The sequence below is a fragment of the Neolamprologus multifasciatus genome, chromosome 17 (genome assembly GCF_963576455.1).
Source record: "Neolamprologus multifasciatus chromosome 17, fNeoMul1.2, whole genome shotgun sequence".
Lineage (NCBI taxonomy): Eukaryota > Metazoa > Chordata > Actinopteri > Cichliformes > Cichlidae > Neolamprologus > Neolamprologus multifasciatus.
In genome coordinates, this window is record NC_140455.1 from 23,257,811 (window position 1) to 23,277,308 (window position 19,498).

At 40.2% G+C, this 19,498-nt stretch overlaps 1 protein-coding gene across 10 annotated transcripts in view; it reads right to left on the reverse strand.

Moving 5' to 3' along the window:
* ppfia2 (PTPRF interacting protein alpha 2) overlaps window positions 1-19,498 on the reverse strand; it is a 186,274-nt gene that overhangs the window by 12,114 nt on the left and 154,662 nt on the right. For all 10 annotated transcript variants that reach the window (XR_014870345.1, XM_085138671.1, XM_085138670.1 and 7 more), the window contains 14 exons: window positions 17,206-17,340; window positions 16,443-16,526; window positions 14,353-14,484; window positions 14,171-14,233; window positions 13,720-13,811; window positions 11,842-11,974; window positions 10,404-10,621; window positions 9,192-9,432; window positions 8,210-8,239; window positions 7,918-8,048; window positions 7,166-7,347; window positions 6,336-6,426; window positions 1,678-1,759; window positions 1,025-1,225 (listed from right to left, as the gene is read on the reverse strand). Coding sequence is in view for 9 of the 10 variants with exons in the window: in XM_085138671.1 (XP_084994797.1) it covers window positions 1,025-1,225; window positions 1,678-1,759; window positions 6,336-6,426; window positions 7,166-7,347; window positions 7,918-8,048; window positions 8,210-8,239; window positions 9,192-9,432; window positions 10,404-10,621; window positions 11,842-11,974; window positions 13,720-13,811; window positions 14,171-14,233; window positions 14,353-14,484; window positions 16,443-16,526; window positions 17,206-17,340 (1,815 nt within the window). In the remaining variant the exon portion in view is untranslated. The remainder of the gene's footprint in view (window positions 1-1,024; window positions 1,226-1,677; window positions 1,760-6,335; window positions 6,427-7,165; window positions 7,348-7,917; window positions 8,049-8,209; window positions 8,240-9,191; window positions 9,433-10,403; window positions 10,622-11,841; window positions 11,975-13,719; window positions 13,812-14,170; window positions 14,234-14,352; window positions 14,485-16,442; window positions 16,527-17,205; window positions 17,341-19,498) is intronic.

Genomic DNA, 19,498 nt, shown 5'->3' on the forward strand with positions numbered 1-19,498 from the left:
GCTCCTGGCTGGGTTTATACAGCCAATGCAACTTCTCACGTCTGCGTGATATATGAGCTGCACTGTAAGTCTAAGTGTACCTTTTGCATAACAGCATATTTGCTCTGCAGTGTGAACAGTTGCAATCATTAAGGAACAGCAGTGTCCTCAGAGTCTGTATGCAATTATCATGACAGGAGGGAGCAATGAAACCAACTGTGGTGTGGAATAACTGGCAAGCTAAATTACAGTACACGTAGGAGCCATGTTTTACAGACTGGGCCGTCACCAACTCCCACTGTAATATACGCTTACTTATCTTAAAGCAACTATTAAAAACCGCAGACAACCTGGATGTGATGGTAAGCGTGTTACCCATGCGTGAAGATGTGGTGTATGCAAGCAGGGAAGCTCATGTCCCAAAGAAATTTGCTAGAACTGTTTTGGAGGCAGAAATTATGATTGCAATAACCTTTTGTTCTTGCAGAAGTGTTGCAGTACATGTATGTGCACTATAACCAGTGTGACCTAGATAGCTATAGCTAGCTAGAGCTTCAAGTGCTTTACCTACATCATAAAAAAAACATTTTAAAAAAATCACAATGAAAAACTAAAAATACACATGACCAAACTCACAAAAACTCAATTTAAAAGGTGCAAAACAGACAGAATGTATGTTGAAGGAATGGCTCCACATTTCAGGATTTGAAACCACAAGATTAAACCAGGAACTTGTTAGCTTAGCTTTGGATAAAGATGGGAAACAGCCGTGTAAAGTCAGGTCTATCCAGCATCTTGAAAAATCACTAATTCCTTTTTTGTTTCGTTTTTTGTGCGGGTAGATATGCAGTTTATTATCATTTTCTGATATACCTAGGCTAGCTAGGCTAACTGCTTTCCCATGTCCAAATCCTTGTTCCTTCTTTGTCTGTTTTTTGCCAATTCTGTTGTTACAAATGATGAGAAAATTTCCCTCCTTTAGAGCAACACTTCCTTCAACAAATATGTGTGGAAATAAAATTCCCACATTTGCCGTGTAACTCACGGTTCTGGAGGTGGGCGGGGCTGAGGGGCTGGTGAGGGAGACCATTTCCTGGATTGCCAAGCGAAGTTTGAGGCGGTGCAGGGGGTTACTGATTCCGATCTCCCGCTGGATTTCGGTGTCAGATAGGGCCGACATGATGGCACCGCTCTTCACGTTGGCACGACATGCTGCCACGTACCAGGCCGGCATCCCCAACCACAACTTCATCACACAGAGGTGAGGAGACAACAGTGTTAACCTGAAAGACTGATTACTTATTTGGCAATAAAAATCATGTTAAGAATAAAAAAAAAAAAGCCTTTTAAGTCAAATATATTTTAATATCAGCCTTTAACTAGAACATTGTGCTGGAGGATTAGGGAGGTCATGAACTGGCTTGTGAATGTACATATGCTAGTAAACATTAGGGGGAAGAAGAGTGTCTGTATTTTGGGTCCTTTAGCTGTATATTCCAGTGTTTTCTAAAACGTCAGTGAGTCACTACAGTGATCATCACATATTCTTAAATTTCTATTCTGTGCTACTGTTCGGTAAATATCCATGCAAGTGATTGAAAACTGGGTCATAACTTCATACTTCAATAAAAGTAAAGCTACATCCATCATACGCGCTTCAATTATTAATATACCTACTAGTGATAGGTGACCATTTACCTCCAGCCACGCAACAACAGTAGGACCGTCCCACTGGGCAAAAGGTAAACCCTTTCTCCTAGCCTCCTCCAGCAGCTCGTGTCTGAGGGCAGGGACAGAGGAGACCTGGTATGAACACATGAATTTGTACATCCTGAACACACATTTGTTCAGTCTAACAAAACACCAGACTTTCTTACATCTCGCATCCTAAAACCTGCTCACATGCTCTTCACAAACTCCTGCAGTTAACGTTGTGCTGTTGCAGATCTGTGTGTGTGGAGTACACAAAGAGGATTGTACTCATTCACATTTTATCTCTCGGTCCAGCCTGTACTCCTATAGCATTGAAAGGGGCAATAATTCATCATTCACTTCTGTGCTAACGGACAGTGGAGCACAGATATGTACAGCTGTATCTGCACTCAGAGAAACACACAGGCCTTGCATTAACGCACTTCACTGACTTCACTGAGTCCACAGTCCTTTAGGCTAGCTCATCCCTGTCATGTCTGCAAAATGGAGGGCTGAAGCTGACATAATTAAAATTCAATAAAAAAAATCAATCAAAAATCAATAAATGGATAAATAAATGGCTGACATTAAATTCCTCTCAATAAATAATTGAAAAATAATGCAGAAATTATACAATTATGACTGGTGAGAATCCCATTTGAATTGTAACCATATTTGTGTTATTCCCCTGTTTATTATTATTTCCATTTATTTTGTCTTTTTGTTAAACCTTGGTGGTTTAGACTTTGGCTAGTTCTGAGACTGGGAGGTGACACAAATCCCTGGGAGGGTTGTGTCAGGAAGGGCATCTGGCATAAAAATCTGCCAAATAAAATATGAAAAGAAATCCACTTACAGATGAAGAAAAGGTTGATTTATTTGTAAGTTTTCTTTATGCATTTACACCTTTGTGTTCTATTTGTGAGCTTGGTGTTGATTAGCCAATAGCTGCCAAGTTGACCCTTGACAGTCTCTATAAGCAGAAATGCACAAATAAACGAAAAAAAGCAAACACAAGAAAAGAAAAGCTTGGTGAAATAGAGACTAAAAATGCTAAGAATATATAATACAGAAATAGAAAAGACATGATGACCCCTCCATTAAGTTCCACCTTATTGTGCACTCGAGTTACATCCGCAGCTATGCCTTACGAGGCATTTGCCCTGGTAGGATTTCCCAAGGTAAACTGGTCCTGGAGGTGCAAGGCCAGGTCCCCCCCTCAAAAGACTGCTATGAAGAACACAGCACGCTCCTCGTGGCCTGGTCTTAGCCCTTCGAGACACACGAGGCAGCGCTCATCCCATCACCCATCACCTACAGGACAAGCCATAGGTGTGTGGTGCAGAGTAAATCAAGGTGGTGTAAGCCTTGGCAAACCAATCCCCAGTTCCTTAAACTGATTCTTGGGATGTTGGAAGCTGAGGTATTTCAGCCATATCCAAGTGGGAGGAAGCCCCCAGGCAGATGCAGGAAATGCTGGAGAGATTTTGTCTCTCAGGTGGTTTGGGAACACCTCTGAGGAGGTGCTTCGATGGCTACTCCCAGAACCAAGACCCGGGTGAGTGTCGGGGAAAAAAAATATGGGAAATATTTGGAATGGAAATAAAAAATAAACAGAGTAAATAATGCAAAGGTAAAACAATCTGTAATTATTTTTAATGATTTAATTAATGCCTTATTATCTAAATGTTTTTATTATTTTTAATATTATTTTGAATGCATCTCAAGTCACATCTATTTACTGAGACATTTAGGCATTTGCATATTTTTGATTTTGGTAGTTATGACTCTATACTATTTGTAAGCTAATATAAAATGTTACCTTTAAATTACATAACAGATGCAGCTACGGAGAGCAAGCTGTCTCTAGTAATTTAAGACTTGCTACTTAAAGTTTGCAATAGTTCAACCTGGAACTCTAAATTTCTTTCTGCATATTTTGATCATGATTGTAAAATATGTTCACACTATATTTAGAGGATTGCTTCAACCTTGGCAGAAGTACTGCATCAACAACAATGCCCACACCTGGAAAGCACAGTGCTGCAGTTATCTGCTCAATGATTCTGGACACCACACTAAACATGATTATCCATCTCATCGTAGTTTTTTTCTGCAGAGATAGATTTTCATTTGTTTTGGATGTTTGAATCATGCAGTCGAGTGTTTTTAAGTGAAACTTGTCTTCACACTTTCTCGGCTGTGCTCCATGTTTTGTTTTTTTAGCAGGTGTCGAACTGTAACATCTGAGGTCTAAGTACTATTTTGTTATGCTTCCTTTTGAGGGTAGCTTTGAGCACCGGAAACAACCTATTCAGCCCAATGCAATTTGCACCATATCGACAAGGAGAAGCAAATAGATACTCTTTGTCTGTCATGCAAAGAGCTATTTGTGTTGTGCTGAATCCTCCCACATTCAGCGAGATACAGAACTGATAAACAGCCTAAAAATGCCTGATGAACAGGGGACTGAGGAACACACTCGTACTCACATCCACGCACGAAAAAACAACAACAACACAGTTCCTATTCTATTTTGTGAACACATTTCATAACAAAATGAAAGAAAAATCAAACTCTGAATCAACCTCCCCTTCCCCGATTGTGTTGTCAAAGAACTTGACAAATGGAAGGAGAGGGCTTTGTAATAAACATGATACATGTAGCACTCTCAGCATTGACGGCCTCGGTGTGGTGAAAGGGCACTTAAACACACCACACATGGCATACAAAGGCCTACAGGTGACAGAGGAAATGTGTTCATCCAAACACAACCAGATACATTCACTGTCTTATCTATCCAGCACATGGTAGCTCATGTTTTATGTTCAGGTCAAGTCTAATGCATGGAGAAATACATCCACTGAACATAGCTGGGGGAAAAGGGAAGTAAGGAGACAGTTATGAAAAATCATACAACCAAAAAGAACCTCTGACATTCCCATAACCAGATGTTGCAGCTGGTTATCTCACACAAATAGATAAGAGACACAGATAAGGAGAGGAAAACATTCTGGGTATAAAAATTGGGCCCCAGGTTTAGCGGTGGCACATTCTCTGTCCAGCCATGGATGCAGCTGCCATTGAACTGTAAAAAGGGGGGGAAGAAAAAGTGCTCACGTGGTAAATGAAAAAAAAAGAAAAGAAAGAAAGCAATGGCATCATTAACAGCCATGAAGGATAGATAGATAAGAGACGTCAGCTTTGGCACTGGTTCTTTCAGGAGAGGACGGATGAGCAGACACACAGAAGAGATGACACAAAGGGCAAAATGGCTGAGACAATGTCATATCCAGGAGGGCATTTATACATCCTCACAACTTACCCGCTTTGTTAGAGTCAGAGGATGATGAGAGGGAGAGGAAGGGTAAGAGAGGAGAGAGTCAAAGAAGAGAGAAAGAGAGCGACGGGGAGACAAAAGTACACACATGTTAATGAGTTTATAGGCAAATTCACCCTACGGCTCTAAACACAAACACTTGCACTCCCACTCACTCGCACACACACAGAGACACATATCTCACAATGGAGGACATTCTTTAACAGGAGCATCTGTAGAGCAGTCCAAAAAAGTCATCTTCTACAATGCAGTCCTGATCACATCTCGTGCAGCAGAAGAAATGAGAAATGCACTGAAACACAGCAAGACCCTCCCCTCCATGGCCTTACATTCAAATGCTCAGTTACATTCAGATACTTGTTGTTACCTCTTGAAGGAAAACAAAACACACCAACAATGAGATCACAGCAGTACTGATCAACCAAGATGCTGAAATGGAAATAGTGCAGGCAGCTTAATGGCATGCAGTGAGGAGGAGGAGGAGGCACCAAGATGCAAGGTGGTGGCGTGTGGTCTGAATCCCGGACACTGCTATGAAGAAGTCGGTGCAGTGGAAGGAAAACAACACATTTGTCAACATACGGAACAACAGTAATCTCTATTGACCAAACTACATGGGAGGCAAAGTTATCCGTCATGACAACTCAATGTGCACTTCGAGCAAATGACATTCATCATTTGGCACTGAGGCATGGCAAATGCGCACACACACACGAACATACACGCACATTTATTCTGAAACACTCCAGCTGAGAGAGCCGATGTGTGAAGGGGTTTCCCTTTTGTTTCTTCCCCCCAAGAAGGCACCTAATGTGTCTGAGTGTAATCTATGGGTGGTGTGTTAGGAAAGCCATCTATAGCTTCCAAAGTGACAAAGAACCTTTGTGCGATTAATTGGCTTTTTAGCCTGGATCAATAGTGTGACTTTGGCTGTGTGTCTGAATACAGTGGGGCTGATCTGTGCTCGTGGATACTGATCGAGCTTCTGCTTTGTATTGATCCTGTTCTCAGGATTAAATCGGTTATGGTAGAATATACAGTGAAAGAAAAGAGGTTAAAGGCAAACCCGGGAAAAGGAGGGTGTAGCCATTGTCTCTATACCATGTTCAGACTGGTTTATATACTGCAATGTAGCAGTGAGTGGGAATTCTCAAGAACGTTTGAGTTGGATTGTTTCCAAAGAAAATGTTTCTTCTCACAGGGTACCTAAATGTCTGTGTTATTATATTAAATGGATACTGCTGGGTGTGCATTAAGGGACTATGACGATACTAACTCCACCTCAAAATGTTCTAGTGAAGTGGCACTTAGGATAAACGCTTACTTCTTTTTCAATCTGCGGTCCTTCTCAGCCTGAGTGCCCAACTTGCTCACCCCCATGTCCTGGCCCGCCATGTCTGAATCCATCATTGTTGCTGTGGAGAACAAATGGATTTAAGTGAATATAATCAGATACTGTTATTATGAATGAATGAATAAATAAATACATAAATAAATAAATAGTGTATTTGTATTTTAGTTGGCAACTAGTTAAATCAATTCCTCTACTACAAAGAGACAGACTGCAATGTGAATGTCTGTCTGCATTTATAATATATTGTTTGCAAACCTTTGCCATTCTGTCTGAGAGTGACTGCAGTCCGAAACTGTTTGCAGAGGTTAAAGATGGGAGGCAACCTGTCCCCAGTCGCCTCCAGTTGTGACTGAAAGTAGTCATCCAGGTTGCTGAGGGTGTTGCACACTCAATCTCTTGACCACTTGGTCACTACAACTACTTCCATTCGTTCAATGAATACAAAAAAAAAACTAAATGCAATTGGGCAACCTCCAATAATTTTCCCACCTTTGTATTTTAATTCTAGTGTAACTGAGCCATAAAACAGAGCCTTTAAAATTGAAACTAGTATGTGATGACACTGTGGCTATGCCGAGCTGATGCATTTTTAGTGTGTTTATGCTGCCTACATGAAGTTATACGTTGACTAGCTGCAGCAGTAGAATTCTAAGTAGTACTGTCCAGTTTGTAAACTCTGAGAGACCTCCTTAGCTGGCAAAAATTGCAGCTAAGAGTGCTTTTTAAAAAGTTTTTTTTTTTTAGACAAAATAGACCAAATTGTAATAGTATTAAGTAAAATATCCCAGCGCTGTACTCGCCTTGTGGATCTACCATGACCTGTCTGTGTGCTAGGTGTGCCAGTCGGCCTTTTTCCTTCTTGCCAAATAATCGTCCGATGGAGGATTTAATGCCCTTCTTCTTTGGCTGCTTGTGGAGGGAGTCCTGGCTGCTGGCTACACTACTAAGGGCACTGGCTTCAGCCTCTAAAGAAGCCACAATCCTGAGGACAGAAACATACAGACAGTATTCATAAAAGGAGTGTTTTCTACATTTTAATTTTATGAGATAATCAAAGGTTTTCCATTATAAGCTTATGTTAAGAAGTATATTTGTCATCTCAAGTACCTTTTATTTAATGCGCTGCTGTGTTACTTTAACTTGTTCTGTTATTAACTTTTGAAATGAAAGTTTACTGACTTTTTCTTGTGTTGTATCCCGGGAATATTTGCTGCTTATAGCAAATGTACTTTTTGAGCATTTTATGCACATTATTGGAGCTTCATCTCATCTGATATCACTGCAACAGTGATACTTTAGCTTTACTTTAGTGATACTTTAGCTTTACTTTAGCTTTAATCATCCAGATATTGAGAAAGTACTGAAGTACTGTAATATCTTGCGTGTTGAAATATTATTCATAGCACAAATTGCAGCTGAACTGGCAAGTACTAATTGGGCAGTATACTATCTAATTTTCATCAAAAGCAAGAATAGAATGACAGCATCATCTACAAACACACATCATCGAGAACTTTTTTAAGAAATGCCTTCACTTACAGCAGGCACTTACCCTCGTGCATCGTTGTGCGAGGAGGCTGGCAGTGTGTGTGTCATTCGGACAGTGCGTGGCGTCGGAGGGGGGGATGTCTCACACTTAATGGTGGCCTTGTCCTCGCGGCCATCCTCATCCACCGCTGCTATCTGAGGGATGAGGGCAAATGGGCGGGGCATTACAAGTGACCTCGGACACTAGTAAGTCAACTATTTATTCACGGTGTCACTGCAGCAACCATTACAGCTCTGAGTTATAGTGAAATGGTATCATATTTAAAATCTGTTGAGCAAACTCTTGGTGTGTGTACCTTTCTCCTGTGTTTCCTCAAATCACTGGGCTGTATGGTGAAGGAAAAACAGAAAAAAAAAACCTGTCAATATCCACGTGTTAAAGCATGAACAAAAACTTGAACTCCTGCATGCTGGTGAAAAATAAAACAATTAGCTCACTTATAGAAATATCATGTACCATTAGAAGCTCATGAGCCATTGCCTAATACCAGACCACCTATTTAGAGATCAGCACTGAGGAATAAAGAAAGGCTGGTAAACAAGTCAGTTGAATAATCAATAAAATCAAAGCCTTATTGCTTTGAAATCCCATGGGTAAAGAAGACATTTACACTGATCCCACTAGACACCTGGGTTGAATGATGATAGTCGAGAGAGCTCTCCAATGTCTTTGTTGCGTTGCTAACTTCTAGAGCATTTTCAATACAGTTATCTGACAAATAATATGGCTTGCTGTGTGATAAACAGGTCTGTGGTACAGTTTTGATAAGTGAAGTTCTATTATTTTATGTGAACCATATTGAGAAAAGGACCTGCCCACCTACACATTACACCTACATGAGCTGCTCGGCCATGAAAGCCATGCTATGAAGCTCCCACTGCACGGTTTTTGTGCTGATATTAATGCTAGAGGAGGTTTGGAACTCTGTAGCTATTGAGTCAAGGGAGCTTTGGCAACTTTTACATCAATTCTTCTCAGCACTTGGCAACTCTGCTCTGTAACTTTAATCTGGCTTCAAGAAAACCAATAGGTGACATAATGGTAGCTACATCTATTTTCTACATAAAGTTTCACATGCCGGGAAACTGTATTTTGTACCAACTGCATTACTATTTCCAGACTTCTAAACAAAGACCACATTTACAGTTTACATGGTGCTCTTGCAGGTAAAAAGATGGCTATTTATTGATGCAACATACATTATGTAAACAGAGGTGTGTAGTAGGGTCTGTAGACGGTATGATAGAAGATGTCTCGCACGTGGTGATGTAACATACCAGTGTCATGACCCCCATGCGCTCCATGTCCCGGGCAGGGCTTCGAGGATCAAGCTTAGGTGTGGAGTGTCCGCTGGGTGGGGAAGAGGAGGCAAGCGAGGAGGCAGTTGCTGAGGCAGTGATGGAGGCTCCGTGGTGGTGCATTCGAGCCAGGTTTAGACCCTCGAGGCTAACGCTGGCCACTCGGTTCTCAATCTCCTCTGCTCGCAGCTCTGTTGACTCCTTCTCTTCCTGGATTAGCCTGGTATCAGGAAAATGCTGTGAATATTTTTCTATGTAAAACTTTAAAAAAAAGAATCAAGCTGTGCATTTTTTAGATAATTTAAAAAACAAAAATTATAGAAGCTATACTGCTACAAAAATAGCCTCAGCTTTCAAGTTCTTTAAAGGTAGATTTCAGGAGATTTGCAACGCTCAGACCTTTAAGTCCCTGCAGTATCAGGTAAAGTAATTAAAGGACAAACTAAAGAGTTAAAAGGCTAAAAGTCGGGTAATCAACCACACTCTGTATCTAACTTTGTAATTAGCTGAAAGCTCAACACTTTAGATTCATGATCACTTTACACAATAAGACCGCATTAAATCTTTCTAAAAGAAATGTAGCGCTGTGTCTTTTAATGTAGATGTAAATTAGCAAAGACCACAAGGCACATTAACAGCCCTTTAAATAAAGAACTAAGTAAAGTTGTGCCTGGGGGTCATGAATACTTATTGGCACAAGATAATTACAGCATTATCAAGCAAGAGGCACCTCACATTTACCAAAACACTGAGTGCATACAAGAATAGTGTTTGGGTCACATACGGGAAGAGTAATCTACAGACACCTTTAGTGGTTTACCTGTGAGCTCGGCAGACACACATTTTGTCTAGAGAGTGAATTACTATGCGGCTCAGTTTCTCTGGGGCACTTTTTTATCTTGCTTCTGTGGTTACTAGCTTGAACACAAGGCAACCAAAATCAATGTGGGCGTGTTAATTTTTAATTCTAAAAGCAGAGTTTTTGGGTGAAATATTACTTTAGCAACCAAGGACAAACAAGGTGGAGTTATGGAAGCAGAATATCGCTCCAAACTTTAAAGTCTTTCCAGAACATGATCTTAAAAACATATCAAGTTGGTCTCCAGTAAAGTGGATTTAGAACGAGGAGGCGGATCAATTCGTCTGGAAATCTGGCCTTCAGTATTAAATTTATACAGCTGTGTCAGCTACCGGATCTCCTTGTTGATTGCGTCCAGTTGCTCCTGAAGCATCATGGCCAGAGTTTGTGCATCGGAGTGACCACTGGGAGACAGCAGGTCCATGGAGCTGAACAACGTCTCCCTATCATCGTCGTCAATGTCAGACATTTCCGTGTCGCTCTCAAAGTGGTGGCCTCCCATGACCCCCAGCTGCTGTGAGCGCCATTCAGGCTCCCCCAGTGACTTTGCCTGCATACAGAGACAGAGTGAAACTGTGACTACAAAACAATATCTTATTAGTTATGAACTAATATTTTGAGATCATTACTGGAAACTGAAAACATAGTCATGTAATACAATTTTATGAGAAGCACTTATGCTTTTTCCCCCTGATTATGTCTTATTACTAACTCTAATAAGACTTAATGACTTCTCTAAGCAGTAGTAGTGGCGACACACCAAAAGATGGAAATGGTTTTTGTTTCATTTAAAAGCAGTATCCTATATATTTATAATGTGTGCTGCACTCATACTTGAATTGCCATAACCTGTATTTAGAATCCAAAAACGTTAAACCTCCAAAATAAGAGCCTACAGAAAATGTTCGCATTAAGCCTATCAATAATGTTATATTAAAGGTTCAAGGCCTAATTCAGACCCAGTACATTGTTGCCAGGCCTTTGTCTCTGCTCATCATATTTGGTCAATGTAGTGTGTGCGCATAACTAACAGTAACCCCTTCATTCCAATCAAGGTATGCCGGAAAGCATCTCTGAATGCACAATACATAGAGCCTAGAAGCAGATGGGCTACAGCAGCAGAAGACCACACAGAGTCCCACTCCTGTCAAGAACAAGAAAGCGAGGCTACACTTTACCCGAGCTCATTAAAATTGGACAACAGAAGATATGAAAAATGTTCTCTACTCTGATGAGTCTTGATTTCTGCTGCTACGTTTAGGATGGCAGGGTCAGAATTTGTTACAAACAACATCAGAACATGGATTCATCCCACCTTGTGTGAACAGTTCAGACTGCTGCTATCCGTGTAATGGTATGGGGAATAGGCTTCATGTCACAAAGCTCAATCAGGTCAAACTGGTTTCTCAAACATAACAATGAATTTACAGCAATCAGAAAGTCTCTACAGCCACCAAATCTGAAGCAGCTGTATGAAGCTCTGAGGAGTCCTTCTAGCAACTTGTTTAATCTATGTGATACAGAATAAAGACAACCCAACCCAGTACTAGGAAGGTGTAATGAAGTTTCCAGTGAGTGTATATTGAAATATTTTAGTCCCTGTTGGATTTGCCAAACTGGAGCTTCTCCAGTATCTAAATTTAACTCACTGCGTTAAAGCTGGCACTGTTCATTGACAGACCACTAAAGAAGCTCTTAGATGTTTTTAAAATAGAAACATTTAAATATAAGTAAAAGTGAAAGGCAGACAAACCAGATGTTATTCCTCACCTTGGTTTCTCGCAGACCTATTCGACCTCTCCTTTGTCGATGGATGACCTTTGCTGAGCGGTAGTGGTCCGACTGGGTTTCAGCCAGAGATCCCAAAGAGAATCGAAGCTCAGCTGATGTGTCCAGATGGGATCTGGGAAACAACTTTTATGAGTATAATTGAAGCTAAACGCAAAATGCTTGGTTACAGATTTTGTGTTTTTCATATGACAGATGAATAATATCTGAACCTGTTAAAGCAAATCCTTCAAACACAATCGTTAGCAGTGATTTTGTTTGGGTCGTAAAGCAGATTGCCAGTAGATAAGACACAGCAAGAAAACTTGCAGTACCGATTAGTTACGCAGGCAGGAAACCAGTCAGATGTTATATTTTGATACCTCAAGCGTACCTATTAGTCACAGTGAGGAGGTGCAAAGTGTACTTCTTGAAGGATAAGAGCTTGTTATGCATGCTTCTATGGCTGCAAATTGTTTGTCTTTGGAAGAGATTAAGGCTGCCACTGTCTGTTGACAGTGGCAGCCTTTGTAAGATTAGAACTTCAAGCAGCATGAAATGGAAACCAGAAAATATCCAAAAATAGATGCCAAAAGTTCCATTATACCAGTGTTTCTAACAATAGTGTAACAGAGCAAGTAGTTTTCACAGAAGGATAAAATAACAGGAAAGCTCCTGGAGACTGAGTATCTATTTGCCTCTCTTTGCTTCCTGTTCCATAAACACACACATTAGACTAAATCTGAATCTCTCGTGGCCTTTTATTGCATGTCTTCTTTATGTTGCAGATGTTTTCACAGCATCCACGTTTTTCTTGAGTCATTTGCTCACCTTGTAATACGTCTAATACGTCACTAATGTTTGGACACAGAACCAACTAATGTTCAGGGATCACCGTGCTCCCACTGAACAAGCCAATTTTTTTTTCTTTAGCCCATTTCTGAGAAGCACTTGACTGGCAAGCTTCCTCAGCAACAGAAACATACATTCCTTGTCTTTATTCTCCTAGTAAAGTCTAAAAAACATATAGTAAAATTACATTTATTTGAAAGTTTATGAATCAAATTGTTGAATCACACATAATGTATGATGAACTTCTTGTTGTAGTAAATGGACAGATTCTAAACTCAAAATAGCTCACCGTTTGCTTATCTAAATATTGCAGGCTTGTCTATTTTTGAATAACTATACATTTTGATAAGGAAAATATATTTAGACATACATAGTGATTAGGGATTGTTATGAATAGTTGACTTGACACTTAAATGTTGATGTTGTTGCCAGTGGAGGCAAATGTCACTGGCCACAAATGAGGGCTGCAGCCCCGACATGCAACTGAACACAAGTGATATTATTTGATTAACAAGGAATGTGATTAATGGTTTTATATAGCTCCTAAAATACATACAAAATATGTTTCTGGACAGTTTTTAACTTTGTCCATCTAAAGTTAGTTATAAAGCTTAGTTTTTTTATTCCGATTTAAATTTAACAGCAAGTTTATCCTAATTGAAATGATTAAAATGTGTTGTCTGACTTTTACAATCCCACAAATTAACTTAATTAGTGATATAAATTAATCATTCTCTAATAAAAACAAGAAAAATGTTATTTATTAAGGGAAAAAAATCTATTCAACAGTGATTAAAACCAAAGATGATTTTATTTGGCTCCTGGAATGTGTCAAAGATTCTATGCTATTAAAGCAACTCTACGCTTTTATTGTGAAAGACAAGAAAAAGAGGAAGCCTATTTCTCCCCCTGTCCAATATGGTGGTCCAAAAGCAGCAACTGATGCAGTATATACATGTGGAGGTAAGTTACAAACTGCGTCTTACATCCGGATACACTCACACACACACACACAGAAAACCGACCTACCGTGACAGCGTGGGTTCTGTGAGGGAGCCTGCCCTCAATCTGAATTGGTCGAGCTCCGATCTCAGTTTCTCAATATCCTCTGCCAGCTGCGACTGGACAAAACAATTTCTCTACATCATTGTCTGTGATATTACATGCCCAAAAAATGAAATGATTATCCTACCCCTTTATACCACTAGTCATACTAGTGACATGGCTGCAGCATGTGGAGCTGATTACATTTACAGGTCTGAGTAGGTGACAGTTGTAATTTCTACTGTTTTCAGTAGCCACCTTATTATTCTACCCCTTGCAGGAGCTTTTCAGTATTGAAGGTTTATAAAAAATTTAACTAGTGCCAATAACCAAACTCATTATTGCTGTACTCAAAAGTCAGTTATTACACTAAGCTCATGTAAAATGTAGACATTTTGAAACAGGAGGTAATCATTTCTCGATCTCTACAACCTACTTTTTCTTGGATTGACTCCTCGTACTGTTTTCTGTAAGTTTCCGAGTCTTGGATTAGCATATTCTGCATAGAAAAGGGGGGGGGAAAGGGAAGAAGTGAGAAAAATACATCTTTTAATGACCTTCAATTGCAACTGCAATTGATATTGACAGGTTTCCATTGACGTGTCAGGCGTTTTTAACCTTCTCTTCGAGAGCTGCCATTCTCTCCTTCAGGTGGAGCTGAAGTCGCTCGTTGGACTCAGTGAGGAGTCTGTCCACTGTGTCTGAGAGTCTCTTATTGTGCTCTTCATTCATCTTTTCCCTCTGCCGAGCCTGAAGGAGAAAAATACAGATAAACCAACACAAAACAAGCCCATTTGTATGAGATAAGACATCAGTCTAAATTGTTTCTGATGTGATGAAAGCCTCTCAGCAGGAACTAGAATAACTAATTGCATGGCCTTTACAGCTATTCTATTTTTAGTTTAAAATCAGAACTTTATATGAGGACAACACTTCGACAAATCAGTGTAGTGTATCATAAATTATGTGATTATGTAAATGAACCCCAAGCACCACATTTCAGTAAAGATTACCTCAAAGAAATTACTATGCTTCTAGTGTGGCTGCACTTTAGATCTCTCTCTGAGGTCTGATTCTGACCACTTGTGCACTGGATCCCTGCTTCTGTGTCTGAACAGCCACATAATTTTCTTTATTTTAGAGAAAAAATAATCACAGGGAGTGAAATCTGGTGAGTGGGGCTGGTGGCGACTAAAGATGGTGTTGGCTTGTTTCTGCGCACAATAGAACAAGGTCACACATGTTCTCTGATAAATGCCTCAGGATGTTACAGCAGAACTCTGCATTGACAGCCTCGAGGACAAATCCAGAATGCACAAACCCGTGAATGTCGACACAAAGGACGAGTATACTCCTTGTTGGCCTTCTGACCTTATGCACTAGCTTCAGGCTTGGCCACTGAGCAACAGTTCCACCAAAAACTGCTGTTTGGTCCCTGGGTTATTGCTAGAGACCTCACCAGGGAGTATTACTGTATCCGGATGAAATTTGGGTTAGTTTGACACATGAGTGGAGTGCTGCGATCAGTACGGGAATTCCAAGTGACAATCTAAAATTAACAGCAGTACTGGAAGCAATGCAATAGTGCATGAGAAGAGGACACTGAGTGGGAGACTGGTCAAATTGAAATCTGATTAAGCCTCCTCATTTTTATATTTATTTTTTACATGCTGAATAATACACAGCTATTTCTCCCATAATGGCTTTTTCTTAACTCCCTGTTAAATAAAAAATTGAATAGAAAATCCTTCTCCTCACATACAAGGTCTTGAATAATCAGGCCCCATGTTATCTTAAAGACCTCATAGTACCTTATGAACCCAGCAGAGCACTTTGTTCTCAAACTGCTGGTTTGTAGGATATTTAAAAGTAGAATGGGAGGCAGAGCCTTCAGCTTTCAGGCCCTCTTCTGTGGAATTAGCTTCCAATTTGAATTCGGGAGACAGATACCCTCTCCACTTCTAAGATTAGGCTTAAAACTTTCATTTTTGATAAAGAACATCATTATGGCTGCATCAGGTGATCCTCCCTGCCAAAGGCCTAAGCTGCTGGGGGATTCCTATGATGCATTGGGAGTGTTTCTTTTTCACTCACTATATATTTATACACCACTGCATTTAATCATTAGCTACTATCAATTTCTGGCTCCCATCCACAGTGTATCTTTTATCCTTTCTCCCTCCCATCACCACCGGCTAGTCGTGGCAGACGGCTGCCCCTCACTGAACCTGGCTCTGCTGGAGGTTTCTTCCTATTAAAAAGGAGTTTTTCCTTTCCACTGTTGCCAAGTGCTTTCTCAAAGGGGTTATTTGACTGTTGGGGTTTTCTCTGTACTATATGACTGCTGTTGAAAAGATTGCCCACTATTGCATTTTTCAAATAAGGAAAACAACAACAAAAAAACTTTGAAAATGACTCATGAGGTTAAACATCTTCATACAGACAGTATTCTCGCTTGAATTTGCTATCATACACTAAAGTGTGACGTGAAAACACTAAAGTCTTTTAGAATTACTCATTTGCATCATTTGTGAGTATTTTGCAAATGATTATATCAGCAGAGTACGTGAGAGACCCATTTGGTCAAGCTTCATTGGTGATAAATCAGACAGTGTGCCATCAGTTGCAGTCGCTTCAAGCTGTCTTGCTCATGCAGAAGTGGCTGCCTGGTTAACGCTGCTTGGCACAACGCCTCCGCAGTGACTCACCCTCAGCAGCTCCTGGTTCTTCTCCTCCAGCTGGCATTCCAAGTGCCTCATTCGCTCCTCAATGCTCCCGTGACGCTCTTCCGCCTACAGTTGGATCACAGCACAGACAGGACAAAAAAAAAAAAAAAGAGAGGCCACGATGATCTGTGTGCTTGACAGCCTAAGGGCCAACAAAGAAAAATGGTGGCGACAACACAAGCCAAAGCTTCTACCCCAAACTCAAAGATGGATATCTATGTTTTAAAGCGTAACTGGAAAGACAGCTGATTGAAACAAACAGTGACAAGGAGAAAGATGGAGAACAAGGCCACCAAAGGACAGAATGAAAGAGGAAGAGAGCTGCTCCAGCACTGCCAAGTATGAGCTCCAGCCAGAAGTGCCATGCAGCTGTCCCATGGTGGTAGAACAGCCAGAGCAGAATCCCAGTAAACACGCCCGCCACAAAACACTAATAAGATAAATGAATGATATCTGTTCTCTATTGGAGTTGGCAATAGCTGTGATGCCCTGTGGAACTACCTTCCTAAGAATGGAGTTCATGTCTTGGAGTTTAGCTTCCATTACAAAGTGATAATCATCAGGAGAGGAAGAGGAGCTGGAGTCAGACTATGTGGCCGAGGAAGAGGAGAGGAACATGTTGAAACGTCATGACACCACGTGCACACTTACACAAATGTACAGAAAAAAAAAAACGAGGGCATCTGTGGGAATACGTCAACAGCATGTGTGTTAATGTACAATATGTACAAACGTGTGCGCTTACCTTGGTGAGAGCTGCTATCCTCTGGGCTAGTTCAGCCTCTACCTCCGGGAGTGTCTCAGCCTTCCTCATGGTCTGCTGGAGTTTCTGTTCTGCAAGCTCCAACCTCTCCTGTAGTTGTCTGTTCTTCTCCTCCATCTGCACTCAAACACCACAGACAGCAAAGACATTAGCTGATAGTTGAACAACGAGACTTGTGAGATTTTGTATCTGACTTCCTGCAGATTTTGTGGAGGGATTGCAGCCAAAAGTAAACAAAAAATATAAATGTGCACGTTGTGAGGAAAAGAGTCACATTAGCCGACAGTCAAAGTTAATATACTGAACTGGTTCTTATATAGCGCTTATCTATTCTACTTGAGCACTCTATGCAACATGTTACATTCACAGTAGCACTGCATCAACATGTAAGTGGTTTCTATTTAACATTCACACACATTCAAATTCCAATGGATGCATCTGTGAGCAACCTGGGGTTCTGTATCCTGCACACAGACACTTTGGATGTGAATTGGACCAGCCAGAGATTAAACCACCAACTCCTGTTGACCTGCTCTACCTCCTGAGACACAACCACTGAAATAAATTTAAACACTCTAAACCAACTAAGGATCTGCACTTAGCTTAAATCTGGGTTTTAACTTATTGCCTTGAAGCCAATAAATTTGCAGGAATGCTTAATGCTGAAAGAATGTTAAATGATTACACAGGAGATTTATTTAATAAATTACCTTCCAATGCTTTGACCATACATCATCCAAAAAAGAAATCCCGAATAGTGTTTTGCTTGCAATAACAACAAACCCTACCAATGACAAATTAAAGTATGAGCAGATTATTAGAACACTATTTGAATGAAAGAGTTTTCAGTGTGTTCCAATGCTGTCCTTGTTAACAGAGTATAACGAAAATGAACTCTATAAATGTGATTCTCTTCCTTCTTCCTATTCAGTGTCAGCAGAGCATAATTGCCTGTTAGAAAATAGAATCACAAATGTTTGTCTTTCAGAGGGGGACTCTGGCAGTGTGCCTCATCTCTTCTTTAGAATAGCAGAGTCAGAGTCTGCAGTCAGAGTGACACTGGCAACTTATAGACAGTTGATGCAGATCCTGATTAGGCATTCAGCTGGTACTTGCTATCATTAAGATGGAACTCAAACTTATCATTAAATGAAACTGGAAACAAGTGACTTGCTTCCCCATTGGGCAGTAAGAATTTTCTCCCTCACTAGCTTTGGATCAGTTTTAAGACTTTTTTTAAGGACTGGCTTGGCAGCTTTTGCCATCGGCGACAGATGCTCTGGTCCCCGAAGCTCCGGGCCTAGCAGCTCAGCGTGCAATAATTAGACTATAGCAGGCCAAGAATACTTTGTGTTGTGTGTCAGTGATATTTTCTGCCTCAACCCATATCGCCATCCCACGTGCTTGAGATGACACAGGGGAAACATGACAGTTTGTTTTTATTTATTATATCCTCCCTAGGTATCTTACTACCCATCCCCATCCCATGCCATTTTGGTTGCCATTTCTTCTCATCCCTTCATGTCTCTATACCAAGTAATCTTCAGACATCAGCAGCCAGAGCCAGTACAATAGTAAATGAAACTTTGTGCATATATTTACCAAAAAAGTCTGTTTGTGTATGGTAGCAGGAGTTCATTTAAAAAAACCCTTAGGGTTCAAGCATAGCCCTTGCATACCCCCTTTCCCTTGTAAACGCCGTGGCTGTAAATACATAAGTGGTTTCTTCTTAAGTTGTGGCTTCATACACATTTCCTGAGTGAAAAATGACTGGCTAGCAAAGGTTAACAACCCCCACCCTATGTAATCATCTGGCAGGATGAAATTAGCTTACCATTTACTTTTAGCGATTACATTCTGTTAACTATATACTGATTATGATTAGCAAACACTCTTACTAGTTTAGTGCCAAGTATTGAGTTTCTATTTCAGCCATTAAGACAGTTTATATCTTTAGTTAAAACTACTTTTTTAAATCTGTTTTTTAGCTAGCTTTTTAAACTGTTTATCCAGTACGTTTAGATAACAAATTCAACAGTTAAAGTTTTAGCTAATAATTTCCACCTGGTTTCAGAATTTTAGCTAACTGTTTCAATTATTTTTATCTTTTGTCATGCTTTTATATAACAATTTCATGTACTTACACTGTAAGCTAACCATTTCAATGTTTTATACGTTTAGCAAACAGTTTTAACATATTTCATACTATTAGCTTTTCTAATAACCCACTGTGCCATTTTTTGCTTTCATCTAAATATATTTTCTTACTTCTTTG